Source organism: Neophocaena asiaeorientalis, unplaced genomic scaffold, assembly GCF_003031525.2.
Source record: "Neophocaena asiaeorientalis asiaeorientalis breed wild unplaced genomic scaffold, Neophocaena_asiaeorientalis_V1.1 scaffold606, whole genome shotgun sequence".
NCBI lineage: Eukaryota > Metazoa > Chordata > Mammalia > Artiodactyla > Phocoenidae > Neophocaena > Neophocaena asiaeorientalis.
This window is the reverse complement of record NW_020173687.1, coordinates 12026938-12047213: the sequence shown is the minus strand read 5'-3', so window position 1 is coordinate 12047213 and position 20276 is coordinate 12026938. Positions and strand designations below refer to the sequence as shown.

The 20276-nt window shown below is 43.0% G+C and overlaps 1 protein-coding gene across 4 annotated transcripts in view; it reads left to right on the top strand.

Moving 5' to 3' along the window:
• The window catches only part of CSE1L (chromosome segregation 1 like), a 42354-nt gene extending 32050 nt beyond the window's left edge, over nucleotides 1–10304 (top strand). For 2 of the 4 annotated variants that reach the window (XM_024750304.1, XM_024750301.1), the window contains exons 16-25: nucleotides 722–825; nucleotides 2705–2802; nucleotides 4081–4231; nucleotides 4369–4577; nucleotides 5000–5097; nucleotides 5200–5285; nucleotides 5737–5818; nucleotides 7101–7247; nucleotides 8153–8384; nucleotides 8606–9209. In XM_024750304.1, coding sequence (XP_024606072.1) covers nucleotides 722–825; nucleotides 2705–2802; nucleotides 4081–4231; nucleotides 4369–4577; nucleotides 5000–5097; nucleotides 5200–5285; nucleotides 5737–5818; nucleotides 7101–7247; nucleotides 8153–8384; nucleotides 8606–8695 — 1297 coding nt within the window. In that variant the 3' untranslated portion in view covers nucleotides 8696–9209. Of the gene's footprint in view, nucleotides 1–721; nucleotides 826–2704; nucleotides 2803–4080; nucleotides 4232–4368; nucleotides 4578–4999; nucleotides 5098–5199; nucleotides 5286–5736; nucleotides 5819–7100; nucleotides 7248–8152; nucleotides 8385–8605; nucleotides 9210–9238; nucleotides 9389–9609 lie in introns of those variants that run through there. The other 2 variants (XM_024750303.1, XM_024750302.1) reach the window with 2 other exon arrangements.
• Nucleotides 10305–20276: the final 9972 nt, after the last annotated feature.

The window sequence follows — 20276 nt, the reverse complement described above, 5'->3', positions numbered from 1 at the left end:
AATACAGTGTAGTAGCCCTGTTCATAGCGACATCATGCAACAGAGTTATTTTCACCTGGCTGCTTTTGTGATCTTACTTAGCGCTGAGACACGACACAGCTGAGTGAAAGTAATTCTCTGGGGTCCAAGGCAGTAGCTGTTGTGGCCTGATCCAAGGATAAAATGCAGAGGATTGGGTGGTCTGCATGTCTTTCAGGCCTTTTCTTCAACAGTGTTATTTTTTGAAACAGCTTTGGGTAAGAGATGGAAAACATTCTAGGTTGTTTTCTTCATCAAGAACTTGAAGTACGGATATGTACAGTGGCCAATTAAGGGTTGAAAGGTTATCCTTTAGGCGAGTTAAGCCAGTACCTGTCTTCAGGCCCAGAATTTATGCAGAAAACATTTCCGAACTTGCTCCACCTCCAGGAAAGCTAGCTGACTGAGAGTCCGGGCTCTGTTCTCGATGGTGACAGATGTGAACCAGGGATGACCTCAACAGCCGTAGACAATGTTGGGTTTGCCGGGTTTGTTTAATTGTGTTTGGTCCCAGATATGCCTTCTTAGGAACTTAACATGAGCACTTATAAAAGCAGTATTTTCCTAAGCTGTCTTCCGACTGTCATTGGTGGGAGATGGCTCACTTTTATGCCAAGAAGTGTGATTTAGTAGTTGCGAAGGGTGTTCCAAAGTGACAAGCTCAAGAGTTGGTGGTGACTGAAAGCTGTTTTTTCATCTATAGCTTTACAGCTGCAGAAATCGCACCGTTTGTTGAGATTCTGCTAACAAACCTTTTCAAAGCTCTCACACTTCCTGGCTCTTCAGAAAATGAATATATTATGAAAGGTAGGCCGTTTCCCTGGTGTACAGACTATAAGTATCTAATCTCAGACTACAGGGGTGGTAAACACTCTGAGTTGTACTTCAGGTTATGTAGTCTATGAACCAGATACTGTTTGTCAAGCATTAGGTAGGTTTAGATATTTTTAAATGAAAAATAGTTTCGTTTGTTGGTGTTTTCAGAAAAAATTTTACCCTAACTTGATATAGAACTCCTCTTACTAAAGAAAAGGTAGCAAACTCCTTTTTTCTTTTCCTAGGTTGAAATTCTTGAGGGCAAAGATGAGCTCAGACATTTATTGATGGCATGTTCTGCTGGGTCTTGGTGTGAAACCTGGGTGTATTTGATAGACCCCGCACAGATCCTGCCTTCATAGAAATACTGCCAGGGACACAGGCAGCTGCTAACAATGTGCCAGGTGCTCCATTAGGAGAGTGTCTTGGGAACAGCTCTGGGACAGTCTTAGTCTTACTTTGCGGTTGCATTCCAAGAGTCTAGCATGGTGGATGACTCATAGGAAATGCTTATTTTAAAAAAATAAATTTATGTATTTTTGGCTGCATTGGGTCTTAGTTGCTGCACACGGGCTTTCTCTAGTTGCGGTGAGCGCGGGCCGCTCCCCGTTGTGGTGCGAGGGCTTCCCACTGTGGTGGCTTCTCTTGTTGCGGAGCACGGGCTCCAGGCACGCAAGCCCCAGCAGTTGTGGCGCTAGGGCCCAGCTGCTCCGCGTCATGTGGGATCCTCCCGGAGCAGGGTGTCCCCCGCACTGGCAGGCGGACTCCCACTGCGCCACCAGGGAAGTCCGGAAATGCTTTTTTAATTAATTCCCAATGCCTCTGGCTTGGTCAGGACACGTGTGTGTGTGTGTGTGTGTGTGTGTTTTCAGCAGTGTATTTCTCCCCAGAGTGATGTGTAACTACTCTTGTTGAATGTCCATTTCTGTGAGGTTGCTGACTGGTCCGTGGTCTTCATTGCTGTGCTCCTAGGGTTTGCAGGAGCGCCCAGTGTGTAACGGCTTCCCAGTAAATACTGTTGTGTGAATGAATGTGAGGATTCTGTGCCAGACCAGAGGAGGGGCGCTGATCCATCCTGTAACCCTCAGCTTTCTCTAGCAAGTGATATCTAGGCTGAGGTGCGGGATAGGTAGCAGTTAGCTACTTGGAGGGTGAGTCTTTGGCATCACTGCCAAGTTTAGGAGGCAAGAAAGGATAACTTTCTGTCCTGTGTGCCTAGCATACAGTAGATGCTCTACTTAGTAAACATCTATTCTGTTTGTGCAGAAATAGCCATCATATATTTTTAGCTTAATAATGTATTTCTCTCCTATGCCCAATGTGTTTAGGTGTCTGTTAATGAGCAGTTAATTCTGTAATATGGGCCTTAGCTTTACATGTACTTTTGGATTTTTCTTAGGCTCCTAGTCTCTCTTTTGGGGGGAGATGGGCAAGTGGCCTTTTCTTTCAGCTTCTGGTAGGCTGTGATCATACTTCCAATAGGCTAGAGGTAAAATTTCATGCCACTAATTTCTAAGTAAAGGAGACTCAAAACAGACTCCCTTCCACCTGCTGCCCCCCGTGTCCATCCACTACTTCACCTGCCTCCTCTTGGTCTCCTCTTGGTCTGCTTCTTTAGCCACTTCATTATTTTGTATTGTCCCTTAAGCCTTCTGGAAATAACACTTCCCAGCTAAATTTTGTTGCCAATTGTTGGTCTAATTTTAAAAGGGAGGGAAACTTAGATTATTTATAAATGTAGAGAGCTATCTGGGGGTTGTTTAAGAGTCTTAAGATTTTAGTTTATGAATCAGTGGACTTTTTTCTCCCACTAATCACTCTTTTATTCTGAAGTTTAACTATTTGTTTTTGCTCTTTTCATATTTTACAGCTATCATGAGAAGTTTTTCCCTCCTACGAGAAGCCATAATCCCCTACATCCCTACTCTCATCACTCAGCTTACACAGAAGCTATTAGCTGTTAGTAAGGTAACAGAACCAGTTTTGAAAGTGCAGTTGCTTTTTAACCTAAATGCTTCAGACTGTTTGAGCCTCAGAACTCCCTGGCAGTCGGTCGGACAGGGAGAGCTCTGTGACTCCTTCCCGACCAGCAGTTAATGTGTGATTCTGAAAGTGTGGGGTGACAGAGATGGGAGCCTTGGCAGAACTCTCCTTTAAGTGTAAGCTCAGAGACTTTAAAACATTTTATTCTCGTTTTAAAAAGTAACGGGTTCATTGAAGAGAATTGAGGAAGTACAAACAATCTGAAATGATCTTAGATGGAAGAAGTAGGCTTTGCACCAAATGGACACAAAAGCAGCTATTCAGACTAATATAAAATGATGACTGAAGTCCTTGTGTCTGTTCTTCCTGACTCATTTCCCCAAAAATAAAATTCACTTTCTTTGATCAAAGATTTTAGATATTTTGATCCATATTTAAATATTGATACCAAGTTTTAGAAAATAAATCGGTTTAAGGCCAATAAAATTCCTTTGTAGACGCTTATTCTTAATTACTCTATGATAAGAAGATGAAGTCATAGGAAGTATTAGAGAGACTCTGAGAATAGTGATCTTGTTTGCACCGAATTCTGGGTAAGGGCCTTGGGCCTATTTGGGTTTGGGGGAATTGAGAGAAAAGAGACACAGGGCCTCTCCACTTTCACCTGCCCCTGTACATACCCACTCATCTTCTGAGTTCATCAGCTTCATATGGTAGCCTTCCAAGAAGGATTTTGTTTGAAAAAGAAAATTGAAAATGATATGAAGGATTGTCACGGTGCAGATACAGACATACTGAGGCCCACAGAGGTTAAGGTTTGCCTGGGGTCACACACACGGCTAGTGACAGAGTCAGGCCTTTTATGTCCCTGCTCGTTTTCTCCCACCGCTGTTTACAATGACGACTCTAGGAGAGCACACAGGTTTAAGAAAGCTCCTTGTGAGCGCTGGGAGCTTGGGCTTACGTAGTCACCTCCCCGTGATTCGGAAGTGTTTTTTCATAAGTAGACTTTTGCTCATTTAAAAAAAAAAAAAAATCCAAACAGGCATTAGTATTACTTCATTTTCTGAATTTTAAAGGCACTGTAAAATTTTAACATATATGCAGGCTTTTTAGTGTTAATTTGTGGGGTTTTTTTAAATATTGATTTAAAAAAAATGGCATCTCTTCCAGTGTGCTTTTAGTAAGGTTAAATGTTTTAGGTTATTTTTAATATAGTCAATTGGATTATTAGAGTCATAAGCTTTTTTTTTTTAATTTCAGAACCCAAGCAAACCTCACTTTAATCACTATATGTTTGAAGCAATATGTTTATCCATAAGAATAACTTGCAAGGCTAACCCTGCTGCTGTTGTAAATTTTGAGGAGGCTTTGTTTCTGGTGTTTACTGAAATTTTACAAAATGATGTACAAGGTAAGTAAAAGAAAGTTATTTTTCTAGTTGAAGTATTCAAGTGATTATAAAATGCAGTCTGCCTAAGAGATATGTGCCTTTTGTGTCAGAGCCATTAATTCTGAAGCTGACAGCTCTGTTTTTACTTTTATCAACAGAATTTATTCCGTATGTCTTTCAAGTGATGTCTTTGCTTCTGGAAACACACAAAAATGACATCCCGTCTTCCTATATGGCCTTATTTCCTCATCTCCTTCAGCCAGTGCTTTGGGAAAGAACAGGAAATATTCCTGCTCTAGTGAGGCTTCTCCAGGCGTTCTTAGAACGAGGTTCAAATACAATAGCAAGTGCTGCCGCTGACAAAATTGTGAGTCAGATTTTGATGTAACTGTAATTTTCTAAGGTAACTGAGAAAAACTAGGGATGGCAGATTCTTTAAACTTTTTTTTTTAATTTCTTAAACTTAATAAAAAGGGAATTAATTAGAACATGTAACAGAATTAATTAGTAGAAAACATTAATGTATATTTTATTAGAACTAGGTATCCTTTAGTAATATTTATCTCTGGTGGAAACTAAAAGAATAAGAGCCAAATAGGTTAATTTCAGGAACTTAACTTTAAAGGCTTATTATGGTGGGTTTTTTTTTTTTCCTCTACACTTCAGAAGAAAAAGGGAAAAAGGGTTAGATTATGACAGCATGCACCCTTTTCCAAAATATATCACCTGTTTAACTTTTGGAACTAATCCTTGCTTCTTTAACTAATTATTTAATCTAATTTGTTGTAGCCTGGCTTATTAGGTGTCTTCCAGAAGCTGATTGCATCCAAAGCCAATGACCACCAAGGTTTTTATCTTCTAAATAGTATAATAGAGCACATGCCTCCGTGAGTATGACTGTAACCTCAATGTACATTTAATTGAGGCTTCTGTTAAGTACTCAGAAAAATGCTGAATTTATATTGTTGCTTTTTTATTCACTTCTTTAGTGAGTCAGTTGACCAATACAGGAAGCAAATCTTCATTCTGCTATTCCAAAGACTTCAGAATTCCAAAACAACAAAGTTTATCAAGAGTAAGTAAAATCATTTTGGTGTTACTATAGAAATAATGAAGGAAAGAGGCTAAAAACCCTTAGACTTTATATGTACATATAAACCTTTTAACAGTTATAAATTCTATATATAAAATATTTTAAGATGCTCATATTCTTCAAGCACTAAATCAGTTTCAATATATTGTGTTCCAGAGGTTAGTTTGTAAGTTTAAATATCAAAACATTTTTCATTTTTAATAGAAATATCATAAAGAAATATAAATCAGAGACTGTATGTAAAGCCTTTTTATGACTGTACTATAAAGGCAGCGATTCTGTATGTTAAATTGTATTAAAAGGCCAGTATTGATGCCAGAGGTAGCCATTGGGTTTTAATGATCTGAAGATTTCATTTGGCAGACTTTTACTAAATCACTAATTTAATGCGGTGAGTCCTCTGTATTGATAATTCTGCACCTCCTTTCAACAGGTTTCTTAGTCTTTATTAATTTGTATTGCATAAAATACGGGGCGCTAGCACTGCAAGAAATATTTGATGGTATACAACCAAAGTAAGTCTGTCTTCATTATTTATTATCCTGTTTTTAAAAGCAAAACATTTGACCTCTTAGTCTATTTTATAGATGACTTTATAGTTCTTGATGCACAGTGCTAGTTACCTTTGTGGTTTCCAAAATATTCTTGGGGGGCTGGGTTGTAAAGAAGGAAATACTGCAAACGTTTTCCTAATTCCCGAAGGTCTCCACCCCCACCCCCTGCCCCATCCCCCAGCATCCCCTACCGCCAGTGTTGTGTTAGCCGGCTGGCATTGTCTCCCGGAGCCTGCCTCTCTTGTTAGGGCCCACTGTGATTTTTCAAATGAGGAGAGTTTGGATCAGAGCAGTTTTGCTTTCGCCTTAGTATATGTGCATGAGAATGCAGTTAGGCAGCATTTCCCATGCAGTAGGGAAGGAAGGATGGAAAGGAGGACAGCTCCTTGGAGAAAAACTTTCCGCATCTGTATGTACCAAAAATAATTCCAGATTGATTGAAATGTAAAAAAATGAATTAACCTGAAATGTACCAGAAAATACGCTTTTTGAGCTATAGGAAATTGTGAGGAAATCAGCAGTTTCATCCAGTGCTGGTGGTGCCTAAGTTGGTATGGTCTTTCTGTAGAGCAGAAAATATGCACTTGTTACCTAGAGCATCAGAATGTCCATGCTCTTTGCTATCTACTGTTTCCACTTGAAAGAATTTAGTAAAATAATTCTTCATAAAATAATGGGAGTAAAAATTGAGAATTTTACAGCATTTAGAATTATAAAAAACTTTACTTCTAGGATGTTTGTGACAACATTCATAGGCCAAATCATTTTTTTTAAATACAGCCATTAACATTTACATACTTAAAGGTATGTAAGCATAGAAAGTTGGGAAGCTTCTAATCCAAAAATGTTAAAACTAGTTAATGCTGGATGGTGGGGTGATGGTAATTCTTTTTTTCTTCTTGCTTATCTGTTTTCTGATTTCTAATTTTTCAAAGATTTCATGAGTAATTTTTAAAAACATACAAGACCAAAAAAATGGCTATAAAAATTTTCCTTGAGCAGAGGCTTAAGGTAGTATTCACAAAAGATGATGGCAGTTGGTCACAGAGTAGAGGTTTGATGTTTTTGTTCTGTCATTTTTAGGTCTCTCCCATCCAGTTGACCAAAATTAACAGCCTTATTTTGTATTTTGTTATATTCATAAGGAGTCACTGAGCATAAATAATGTAAGCATCTCACTGTTAAATTAGACTATAGTGGTATAATGAAATACTGAATGAATCTATTTTGCATTGATTCATAGAATGTTTGGAATGGTTTTGGAAAAAATCATTATTCCTGAAATTCAGAAAGTATCTGGAAATGTAGAGAAAAAGATTTGTGCGGTTGGCATAACCAAATTACTAACAGAATGTCCCCCAATGATGGATACAGAGTATACCAAGCTATGGTAAGTACTCCATTCTAAAGTGTTTTGGAAATTACAGTTTCTTTCCCCTGTGACTACAAAATTAACCAAGCTTATCCTCTTGGGAGCCAAGAGAATTTGGTTCTGACCTCAGCCTCCCCCCTAGCAACCATGAGATCCAAGACATGACTTGTGGGTTCTTCTGAGCCTACCCAGAAAGATCTTTGTTTCCTGATTAACTTTTTTTTTTTTTTTGGCCGCGCTGCACAGCATGTGAGATCCTAGTTTCCCCGACCAGGGATCAAACCCATGCCCCTGGCAGTGGAAGTGCAGTCTTAACCACTGGACCTCCAGGGAAGTCCCCTGATTAACTTTTCTTTGTAGGGGAATTCATGGACCCCTTTGAAAAGCCTGCTGAAAGTCCGTGGTTTAGGTGATCTCTAAGACTTTCATGATAGTCACTCGACTAAACTGGCCTGAGTCTGAATAGGCCAAGAGAAGGAGGTTTATGTGTTCGTGCTTGATGTCTAGCTCGATGGGCAGACCTAGCTTTTCTTGACCTTTTGCCTCTCCCTTACTATGGTTTCACTCAAGTAGCCTTCCGTCAAGTGACCTGACAACTTGAAGCTTATTTCTTCTAACTTAGAAGCACTGGATTGCCTTGGTCTGGCTTGATGCCATATGGCCTTCTAATGAGCCAGGCCTGGGTTACTCACACAAGCCAGCTTTGGCAGCTCTGGGGAAAGAGAGAGACATTGGGGTGCTATGGCCAAAAGAACGGAATGGTTTCTGGTTAGGCATAAGCACCATTTCATTCGTAATTTCAAAGGTCCCTTATTACTCTGGGGACTACGAGTCTACAGTCTTATGTCTCTGAGGAAGCTGTTTAAGACTTGTTTAAGTCTTCAGAGCAGTTACTTCAGTCTTTTTGTCATCTTCCAATCCAGGACTCCTTTATTACAGTCTCTGATTGGCCTATTTGAGTTACCTGAAGATAATACTATTCCTGATGAAGAACACTTTATTGACATAGAAGACACACCAGGATACCAGACTGCCTTCTCACAGTTGGCATTCGCTGGGAAGAAAGAGCATGATCCTGTAGGCCAAATGGTGAACAACCCCAGAATCCACCTGGCACAGTCACTTCACAAATTGTCTACTGCCTGTCCAGGAAGGGTAAGTGTCTTTCTTGTCAAAGAACTCTGTCATTCATCTTCCCATTTTTGAAGGCATGAAAGCGGGTGAGTTACTTGGGGATCCCTTAAACAATTATTGGTGATGGACTGCCCTTCTCAGAGCTGTGGCAGCTCCCCCGTAGAAGGGCGGCAAGTGCGGGGGCGTTGTGTTTGTACGTTGGGATCTCTAGCAGCTGTACGTGTGCTTCCCATCTTGTGTAGGTTCCCTCAATGGTGAGCACCAGCCTCAACGCAGAAGCGCTCCAGTATCTCCAAGGATACCTTCAGGCGGCTAGTGTGACGCTGCTTTGAACTGTATTTTTTGAATTGGCTTAGTCCAGGATGGTTTCTGAGGACATCGTGGAGACGTCTGAGCACAGCTGTGTTAAAACAAAGCAAGTGTTCCTTTTGAACTTGTCTATTAAATGTTGCTTTAAGCTGAACCTTGAGAAAATTAGGTGGTTTGTGTGATCACAGATAATAAGTGGGTGACCTTTTCAGTTTGCAGCTACAAAGACAAGTTTTACTAGCTTAGTGTATGACGTTGAGTTGAGCATTGCACAGTTTTGAAAATTCTAAAATTTGACAGACACTTAACTGTGGAGATTTTTTTTCTGTTACTAAATCCTTTTGTTTTGAGGCTGTTCGTATTTCTTGTCCTTTGTGTTTTTGTCCGTTTCCTTAAGCTTTTATTGGAAATGTCAGTAAGCAAAGAAATCACTTATGTAACTTGCCAAGAAATGCACATTTCATAGTTTTAAATCTGTAATCAGCAATAAAAAAAAAAAAAAAAGAGCCCTAAAATCTGTATCTAAGAACATCTTAAGCCCGGGCTTTGAAGAACACTTTATTGACATAGAAGACACACCAGGATACCAGACTGCCTTCTCACAGTTGGCATTCGCTGGGAAGAAAGAGCATGATCCTGTAGGCCAAATGGTGAACAACCCCAGAATCCACCTGGCACAGTCACTTCACAAATTGTCTACTGCCTGTCCAGGAAGGGTAAGTGTCTTTCTTGTCAAAGAACTCTGTCATTCATCTTCCCATTTTTGAAGGCATGAAAGCGGGTGAGTTACTTGGGGATCCCTTAAACAATTATTGGTGATGGACTGCCCTTCTCAGAGCTGTGGCAGCTCCCCCGTAGAAGGGCGGCAAGTGCGGGGGCGTTGTGTTTGTACGTTGGGATCTCTAGCAGCTGTACGTGTGCTTCCCATCTTGTGTAGGTTCCCTCAATGGTGAGCACCAGCCTCAACGCAGAAGCGCTCCAGTATCTCCAAGGATACCTTCAGGCGGCTAGTGTGACGCTGCTTTGAACTGTATTTTTTGAATTGGCTTAGTCCAGGATGGTTTCTGAGGACATCGTGGAGACGTCTGAGCACAGCTGTGTTAAAACAAAGCAAGTGTTCCTTTTGAACTTGTCTATTAAATGTTGCTTTAAGCTGAACCTTGAGAAAATTAGGTGGTTTGTGTGATCACAGATAATAAGTGGGTGACCTTTTCAGTTTGCAGCTACAAAGACAAGTTTTACTAGCTTAGTGTATGACGTTGAGTTGAGCATTGCACAGTTTTGAAAATTCTAAAATTTGACAGACACTTAACTGTGGAGATTTTTTTTCTGTTACTAAATCCTTTTGTTTTGAGGCTGTTCGTATTTCTTGTCCTTTGTGTTTTTGTCCGTTTCCTTAAGCTTTTATTGGAAATGTCAGTAAGCAAAGAAATCACTTATGTAACTTGCCAAGAAATGCACATTTCATAGTTTTAAATCTGTAATCAGCAATAAAAAAAAAAAAAAAAGAGCCCTAAAATCTGTATCTAAGAACATCTTAAGCCCGGGCTTTTGGTGCTGATATTTTTATAATGAAGAGTTTAATTTTTCCTCTCCTGGACTTCATAAAATCCTAATTTCTTAATAACTCAAACTCAGGTTACTTAGTCTTTTTTACAAGGGAAAGGGAACAGTTACTGCAGACTTGGGGCTCATCTGTTAGAACTTTCTAGCTAGACCAGTTCCTGGACGGCAGCATGAACTTTATTTAGGTAGATGGTTTCCTCTGTGATTTGGAAAAGAAATGCTCTGCCCGGCTTCACGAGGCTGTTGGGACTGCTTTAGACAGTGCAGGTGTTTGCTCTTTTTTGCAGTGTCTTTCTTCTCTGAAGATCAGAGGTTACAAGGAACTTTTCCAACGGTGACATCTTAGAACCTGCGGTCTAGGAGGAACCTACAGGTGTCAGTCCATCTTGGCAAAGGCTGCCAGTCTGGCTCCTCCCTGGACTGGGCCCAGGGGTTCCATGGCCTTTATCTTTAGGGGGTAAAAAGAATCAGACTGTTGACACTTGGAGAGGCACAGTTTTTATGTGTAATTAGTGCAGTTAGACTGGAATCTCATTCTGTGCAGATTATGTGGATTTGTTTTTTTTCAAATCTCAGGCACCTGACTTGAATGCTTTCTTTTCTTCACATGTTGGTTTTGTTGTGTTGCTTGAGAGATTTCCAGCTTAATCTAATCTAGTGTACTGCACCATTTTTGTTTTGACCCAGTAATCGAAGTATTAAATCATATAATTACTACATGGCTTAAAAGTGGTCACTGGCAGGCAGATGTTGAGATAGCACTGAGATCCATTTTTCAACTGTGAACATAATACAGGCGAAAAGTCTGAAATGGCAAACAGAACTGGTGATGGTTTACGTTTGGCGCTCAGACAAGCTCTCGTATTTGGCTCTGTGCTTGCTAAAGCCGTTGGTTAACAGTTAAGTAAATGCAGGGATAGTTACTGTTCTGGAGGACCCTTGTTTCAGCATCTTGATCAGTCTTCTGAGTTTAAGTTCTGAATTTTTTCCTTCCTCAGTTAAAAGTTTAACAGAAGATGGTTTCTCTTTGTAAACAAGTGCACCTTTTTAAATAGTTTCTGAACAGGAAGGCTGGCACTTCTACTCTAGCATAATTCATGAATATTTCTGTTAATGGTTTTTTAAAATGTTCTAAAGTGAGGTTGTAAAGATTTTAAGAGATGGCAGGCTGAAGCTGCTGCGGTGTGTTTGGCTAAAAGTCTTAGTGACTGTTCCTCAACGGTGGCGCCAATGCTTCGTGTGCAGGAGGAGCTGGGCTCATACTCTGGGAGCAGGCCAACCTGGGTTTGAATTCCACCTCTGCTGCTGACTGAGGCCTTGAACAAATGCCTTGACCGCTATGCTTTTCTTTACTCTTATGAAAAATGAGGGTACTACTACTTAACTTCACGATAGTTTTAAGAATAAAACAACATAAAGTACTTGGTGGGAAGACTCTGGAGGAGTCCTGGCCTAGGCAAGGCCCTCACTCTCAGGACAGTTTTAGACACGGAGCAAACGTCATTGCAGTGTTCCTCACGAGAGTCTTGTGTCGGATCCACTGATTCTCCGTGCTGTTTGATCATTATCTCCTCTTTTATGTGTATTTTCCTTGTGGAAAATACAGGAAAAGATTTGAAAATAAAAGATTATCCATACTCCTACCTTCTTTAAGCATTTTGATTAATTTTCTTCTTTCCTGCCTAAACAAAGTTTATTTTTTTTTGGCTGCGTCGGGTCTTAGTTGGGGCATGCAGGTTTTCTCTTCTCTAGTTGTGGTGCGCGGGCTCTGCAGTTTGTGGTAGGCTGGCTCTCTAGTTGAGGTGCACAAGCTCAGTAGTTACTGTGGCATGCGGGCTTAGTTGCCCCGGGGCATGTCGGACCTTAGTTCCCCCACCAGGGATCGAACCCGAGTCCCCAGCATTGGAAGGCGGGTTCTTTACCACTGGACCACCAGGGAAGTCCCTGTAAATACAGTTTTATATGCTTTCTTAAAAACCTTTTAACATTTAAAACACTTTCTTGGCAAACAAACATTTTTTTTTTTTTTTTTTTGCTGTACGTGGGCCTCTCACTGTTGTGGCCTCTCCTGTTGCGGAGCACAGGCTCCGGACACACAGGCTCAGCAGCCATGGCTCACGGGCCCAGCCGCTCCGCGGCATGTGGGACCCTCCCGGACCGGGGCACGAGCCCGTGTCCCATGCATCGGCAGGCGGACTCCCAACCACTGCGCCACCAGGGAAGCCAGCAAATAATATTTTTCAGTGGTTATGTATCCTGTTTATCATTTGGATATACCACTACCAAATTATACAGTCACTGTTGGACATGTAGAGATTTTTTATTTTATAAATAATTCTTGAGGTGGGACATCCTATATATGCCAATATCTGTCTACGTCTGTTTCCTGAAGGTGGAATTATTGGGCCAGGTTGTGCCAATTTCTGTAGCACATCCCTACCCACACTGGGCCTTACTTCGTTATTTCATTTATTTGTGGGGCATAATGAATGTGGCATCCAGTCAGACTATTAGCTGCGTGTGGTAAAAGTCTAATTAATTAGTAAATAGGGCTTGTATCTGAGCAACAAGTCTCTGCCCTCCCAGAGGCAACACCTTTCAACTAGTACTGCCTATAATCTTAATTCTTTACCACTTAATTCTTCTTCATCTTGATACATCAACCATAAGACTTCATAACTCCCCGCTACGACAAATCAGAACTTGGCTCACACCGCTTACTTCCAGCCTACCTTTTACAGTTCTCTTCATCTTTAATAATAACCCTAACTGTAGTCCCATCAACTGTGGCCCTCGTGTCGGGTCCTCTGTACTGGTAACAGGACGTCTCCCACCGTCCACCTCTTGCCTTCATTTTCACGCTGTCACAGCAGATGGCTTTTCATCCTGTGCAGTACTCCTTTTGTGTGCTTCATCTGTAGGTATCTTTTAAAAGGTGAGAACAGTTAAACAGTATGTGAGCTGTTACAATGGTGTGAATAGTATTCAGAGCTGGAGCTGGGCAGTGTGTAGAGATTATATTTCTTCCTCTCAAGGTTTGACTCTTGCATCCATCAAAAGAGAATGTTCTTAGAGTCAAGGTCAAATGGATTGGGCTTTGGCCCTCATATTCTGTCAGTTGCTCAGAGCAAACCATGCCCCATTTTATCTTGTGATACATTCGGATCCTGACTGGTTTTCGTAAGCTTTCTTCATTCTGAGTGTTACATGGGAACGCTTCCACTCTTCTCTGAGATGTTCTTTTTACAGCTCACTGGCTCTCGTGGGCCATGCAGCTTCTTTAGGTTAATTGCTAGGACTCCCAGCTGAGCCTCCCTCTTCCAGTGTTTCATGGAACCTTGAGAACCAGATGTGAGTCTTCGGTCTGAGAACGTGACAGGTCCAAATCCTTCTTTCCTGAGAGGTGGAGGAAATTACCAGCTTGCACAGCTGGGTGGAACTGGGATTCAAACCCAGGCAGCATGGCGTCCAGAGCACAGGACTTGGCCACTATACCATGGCTTTGCAAAAGTTAGTAACAGGTAATCAGTTAATAAGGGCGTGACTGTGAGGTAAACACTATGAAGAACCACCATCATCCACCAACCTTTCTCTGGGGTTCCTGCATGACAGGTAATAAAGACTTTCAAAAGCTCACATGTGGTTGGAGAAGTCAACTTTCTCCCTTATAATGTGGATGACGTGAGAGAAAAACTTGACAACGTGGAAGAAAGAGCCACCGCAGACAGGTCACGGGGAAGTTTCTCAGACCTGATGCAAAAGGAGGATGACCGGAGGAGAAGTGGAAAGCCAAACGAGAGGTTTGTTTACCTTACGTCGGAAAGATGGTCCATCTCCTTGGCAAGCAGTCAAGGGTCAATCCTCCTGAGTCTAGAGCGGGAAATGCTACTCTCAGGAAACTGGATTTCTCAGCAGACGTCAGCTGCGAAGACAGATCCTAAACTGTCTCCTCGTGGGTCCGCAGGGCAGTGGGGAGGAACCTAGCACCCACCAGGTCCTGCCACTCTCAGACAGAGCAGGGCTTAGTGTCCTAGGCAGGCCGTACAGTCCCACTCCTGAGAGCCAAAGTTGAGCTGGAGCCAGCCCCACACAGAGGGCTGCCTCCGTCGTGACTGTAGATCTCAGGCTGGAAGAAGTCTCTGTGATGGTGCCTGCAGAGAAACCTTCCCAAGGAGAACCAGGGTGGCGGCAACGAGCTAAGCCAGCGGCTGCAGGTTGAGCATTCCAAACCCCCATCCTCCTAACAGGCTGTTGAGGACACTGCCTTCAGTCCCCAGGACAGACTGACTCTGGGCTGGGACAGCACGGTGCAGAGCCTAAGACAGTGAGGCCAAAGCTGCCTGCCCTCTGTTCAGCCAAAGGCAGCGTTTCTCAACATGATTCGAAGGATGTGGGGGTGCCATCCAAAGGAGCACGCATAATTTACAGCTGTATGTTTTGTATTAGAAAAAAGTCACCAGCAACTTCACGGGTGTTACTGCTTGAGGACAGTTGTTCTCAAAGTACATCTACATCACCTGGGACTTTATTAGAAATGCACATTCTTGACCCCAGACCTACGGCATCAGCACATCTGGGAAAGGGACCCAGCAGCCTTTTAACCAACAGCCCTCCCAGTGAGCTGATGCTCACGCCCAAGCTGGTGAAGAAGCCAAGAAAAACCGAATCAGAAAGACACGCAGGCGCGGCACAAGCTGTGAACACTGTTAAGAGTCCAAGGTTTCGTGGCCTCAGAAGTCAGAAGGGATCATATTGTAACGATAGGAAATTAACGAAGGGTGGCAGGCGGAAGACGGCTGCGGCAGCTTAGGGCCCAGAGGAGCCACAGCCTTCGTGGGCCTCTTCCAGAACTCAACCACTCTCTCCAGCCGTAGCTGAGACGGACACGAACTCCTGTTCTCATGGCATCTTTCTCCACACGTTTTCTTGGGAGAGACCTGGAAGTGCACTACGGTCTGCAGCCCAGGGAGGAGAGCCCTGCCAGCTGGACAGGAGGACAGAATGGGGGAGAGGAGGGCTCCAGACGCCTCCAGCAAGGAGTTGGGCCAGTGCCTCTCCATCAGCCACCCTGAGCAGTGGGACTCTAGAAACTGCCTGGGAGCAAGCGGCTTCAGAGTCTGTCTCTGGGCTCCGAGAACAACGGAAGGTCTGACTTCTGCGGTGAGCGCACTGCAGACTCTGAGCCGCTACTTACACGTTGGTATTCACCCACCTACGTTACAGCACCTTGGCCCTTCGTGAGGTGATCTATTTACAGGCGCTCTTCACAGCACGGAAGCCTTATCCACACCCAGTCCACCGTCCACCAGGCTGCTCCTCGCTCGGGGCCTTGGGAAAATGTTACCTGGCCAAGGGGAGCAATGACAAAGGTGGTCAAACCACCTCAGAAAGAGTCGGGCCAGGTCTGGGGCTGCTCAGGCTTTGGGGATTCAGAGGACACACTGGTTGCCAACAAACACTCTAGGCCATAACTCCCCGAACACAGCCCTACGACATGTCCAAAAATCATGGTCCCTGGGCTAGGGAAGGTCTGAGCATTTGCGGTTTTCTTAGCTGGATTCAACCTGGTTTACATTGTTCTTGTCCATGAACCCAAGGAGCCAATCGGAGAGGAAAGTAAGCTATTAGGGGTCCAGAGGAGCATTTTCAGATACGCGTCCTGAATCTACCAGGTGAGCGTATGCTCAGCATACAGACCTGTGGGGAGGCGGCGATATTTACACAGTAAAACACAGGCCCAAGGGAATCTCAGGCCATTTCCTGGGGCAGGCTTTTGGCAGCTGGAGCCAATACACGATTAAAAAGGCAGGCAAGAAGAGTCTGAGGAAGCGACACAGGATTGTTAGATCTCACTCCAAAGTGGCACCAACTGCCCACTACTGAATCCAGGCTCAGCAATGTCAAAGGTCAGAGAGAGACACCCCTGTCACTGCTTCTACTGCAGCCTAAAGAAGTGAGGACAGCCACAGTGAGCTGAAGGCTGGATCCAACTGGCTCTGTAGGAGGGCAGCAGGGGACGGGCATACCTGATCCTCTCTGGGACCACCGGGCTCCAGGTTGTTCAGCTTTACAATGGGTGGCACCACTGCATGTGCACTGCAGACACAATCATGAAAGAAGTGCGTGTGAAAGGGGGTGGAAATAAACGAGAGGATTTGTGTTTGGATAGAGGGCTTTTAGGGATAACTTACAAATTTTTCACAGTTTACTTTCAGAGGTCCTTTTCAAAATTACCACTACACAAAGACTGCTTTACAATTTGTCATCGCAGGCCTACTTCCAACAAAGTAGGTTTTGATGAAAGTATTTGTAAAAGAATGTACAAAGGAAATTACTTTTAAAATATCAAACAAGTTATTAAGCACATATTAAGCAAAGCAGTACCAGTTTCCCAAACTACATATAATTTTTCCTAATAAAAACTGGTATGCCAAGAAGTCTGATTAGAATATGGAGTTGTAAAAATTACAGTTCCATGTGTATATTCTATATGTACATTGTATATGTACATTAAACACACCACTGCAAGCACACAGTGCCAGATACCAAGAAAACAGCTCTGCTTTGATGACTAGAAACCACACCCTCTCCAGTCTGTTAGCCTTGCATCTTAACACACATCTCTTTAAAAGCTATTTCAGAAAATTGGTTAACTCCTCCCTGCCAATCCAGCAGTGCTTAAGTGCTCAACAATCCATTATTTATGGATTTAGAAAGGTTTTCTTGTCTGTTTTTAAGGGCACACAGACGTTTAAGCACTTAAACCAGAGATGGTGATGTCGGAAGTTTCTGAAGTTAAGTTTCATACAAACAAACAGCTACACATCTCCGTCCTCAGGTTTATTTCCGGTGGTTGTATTCTGCTGAGCTCCTATTAGCTCCTAGAGAGCAAGCAGCAGCACACTGCTTCTTGGGAATGGCTGGGTGTCTTGTCCCACGGGTCACAAGAACCCCAGACTCTAACAGACCTTGGGACCCAGGCCAAGGTCTCCGTCGCTGGGCATTCACCCTGCAAAGCCGGGCACCTTAGCTCAGTGAGCTATGGAACAAAACCTAGATTCAGAAATGACACTTTTTTAAAGAGCTACAGTTCACATTGCTCGGCTCAAGAAGGCCTTTAAAAATACAAACCAGAACAAAACCCTGCTATGGGGAAATCATCCTTACTCATTAATATCTCCCTGTGATAAGAGGAACTTAACGAAATTGACCTAATGTCAGTGCACCTGTTGTGAGGTGACTGAATCCTAAGTCTGTCTTCCCCAAAGACAACAGGAGCTGCTCCACCTTTGCAGATCGATGCTCCTCAAATCCTAAGACCCACTAATCTTACTGTGGCTGACTCGCAGCTCTGATTTTTTCAGACCTGCCTCTCAGGTGCCTTCATGCCTGTTTTTCTGCCTGTAGTCTGGAAACCAGGACTGCATGTTGTCCCAAGGGCTAGTTTTGAGCCAAAGTTCTTGCAACTCTTAGAGAGCATGTTGGGATAAAACTTAGTGCAAACTCGATTCCCAGGCAGCTCTCTCAAAGCCTGTTGAGACAGAGATACTGCAGGTGAGTGAGTCCTCAGCAGGTGATGACAGCTACAGGGCCTTCACAGAGGCAAGACTAGTTTGAGAGCTTACAATGTAAGAATAGTCAAGGACATCCCATCTGGACAGCTTTCCAAAGCAACCAAAATACATCACCTTCAAAAAAACCTCCTGGCAAAGAAACCTGTAGATCCTTCCTAACAATATCCCAGATATTAAAGAGGAAACTTCCCCTTCTTGGAGTGCTGTCAATGAGGGCCAACTGGACTGCCAATTAGAAGTCATGAATTACTTCTAAGACTGTACTGTCCAGCCCTTTCCATCTTCCCTTCACAGTGTGGAGGGTCGCCAGTTGGACAGACACACTGAGGCAAGGAGGCGAGAGCTGGGCAGAGGTAGCAAGATCTCAGGGCAGGAGTGGAGGGAGTGGCTGGCAAGGCTGGGACACTGGCTACAATCTCGATGCTGGAAAAGGTGCTAAAAACACAGCAGGGAAGGCTGTGAAGAACCCTGAGGTGCCAGAGGTATCAGGACCAACACATGGCTTTTAAGTAGATATACAAATCGGCAGATGTGTATACATACACACAGATACACTTCCTAGCTCTCCACTAAGAGGGCCCAGACACAACACACCCCTAGCAGTGAGGTCTCAGAGCACCCAGACCTTGGTTTCTAAATGTCATCTATCACTAAAGAGGATCAAGGCTTCTTGCAGAAATGCTGAATCCAGGATTGGAAAGGGAAAAAATGCCTTTCCTTTCACTGCTTTTATCCCTGCCCTGCTGAGTCCCCTTATACCCTGTAGCATTTTTCCATAACCTGCTCACTTTCGGTGCTTCTTGCAGTCCAACCCACAGGCTGGTTTTATAGTGAACCACATTGATGAGCATATTCTAAAACGAAAAAATAGAAAACCACCAGCCCCACTCCTCAGCCAGACTAGAATGCAACGCCTCACCTTCACTCTTCCAAGCGCGAGCCCGCCTGAGGGAAGTGACCAGGAAGCCTCTCTCCTCTCGGTCATTTCTTTGGGTGACAACATCTGGTTCAGATGAGAGGCGCCTCCCTTCACCCGGGCACCCACTCGCCCCTCACTGGCAGCAGTGCCCCCCACGCCATGCTTCCATGCCCTCACATCTTCCCTTACTGCTTCAGTTACTGCTCGACAGGACCAAAAATTCATTAGTAGCTGTTTATTGATCAATGGTTTGATATAAAGTTATTTCAGAGCTTCAGAATTTTGCCCAAATGGAATCACAAGCATTACAAAGTTTTTTTCTTAAAAAAAGTATAGGGGGCAGGTTGGGAGGGACCAACCTAGCAGTAGTGGCATTTAAGAATAAATTAACAAAAAAAATTTAGTATTACTATTTATTGGTGACAAACACTAAGTTTTACTTACATTCCATGGGGAGAAAAAATTCCAGCGTAAACAATGAATCGAAGCAGTACTTAACTCGCAAGGCTACCGTGCTTTTCATCTGGACCATACGCAGGACCTCGCTGCACACATTTCTGTGTACAGCAACACGACATCAAAAGCAACACAGTTACAGAGATAAACGTGGGTCATTCTTTTCAGCCCTACATGGAGATGTAATCAACAGTATAAAGCACTCAAGGAAAATCAATCTGCAGTTGTAGATGTGCTACATGGATGGAGATCATATCCTGTAGTGTAGTGAAAGCTATGTGTCTTCAAGAGTCATATATATATATATATATATATGTGTGTGTGTGTGTGTGTGTGTATATATATATACACACACACACACATATATATATACACACACACAATTTTTTTAATCTTTAAAACAAAGATCAAAGTTCATTTGTTTAAGTCCTGTTGCATTAACAAAAATAAAATAGAAAAGGAACCAAATGATCATTTAAAGTTTAAAATTCCTAAATTGTCCAATTTATACAACTATGGGAGACTTCAAGGTTTCTGAGAAGTGCAGGACTGTTTCAGCTAAACCAGAGGGCACACAATTTTCATCACTGAAATGGTCCTGGGTTAGTCCAATGAAATAAAAATGTATAACCACATACACACGGATATGATCTTTGCCGGTTAGATTACTGATAAGGTCAGTCTCAGACAAGTTTCTAAACTGTGCTATGTAACTAAATACAACTGAGAAACTCTCAAATGAAAATTTTATATAGTGTCATTTCAATCAAAAGAAAATAATGAAACTAAGAATACGTATCTCTTGGAAGAGAGCAGTGGTGACGGCGTGGGTACCGCGGTAGGTGTGGGCCAGAGCACGCCGAGAAGGTCAGCTCAGGCTGAGTAGGAAGCATGTGATTTTCTCTGGTGCTTTCAGCTCTGGGGCCAGACTAAGGCCTCTCTCCAGCGTGGTGTCCAGGGTTTGTCCCAAAGTGTCTGAGTGAGCCAGTTTGAGAAGGAGTCGTGCTTTCTGTTTCTTCTTTCACACAGCAAGGAAAAAAAAAAAACCACCCCAAAAACCAAAACCAAAAACCAACCCCCCCCCCCACC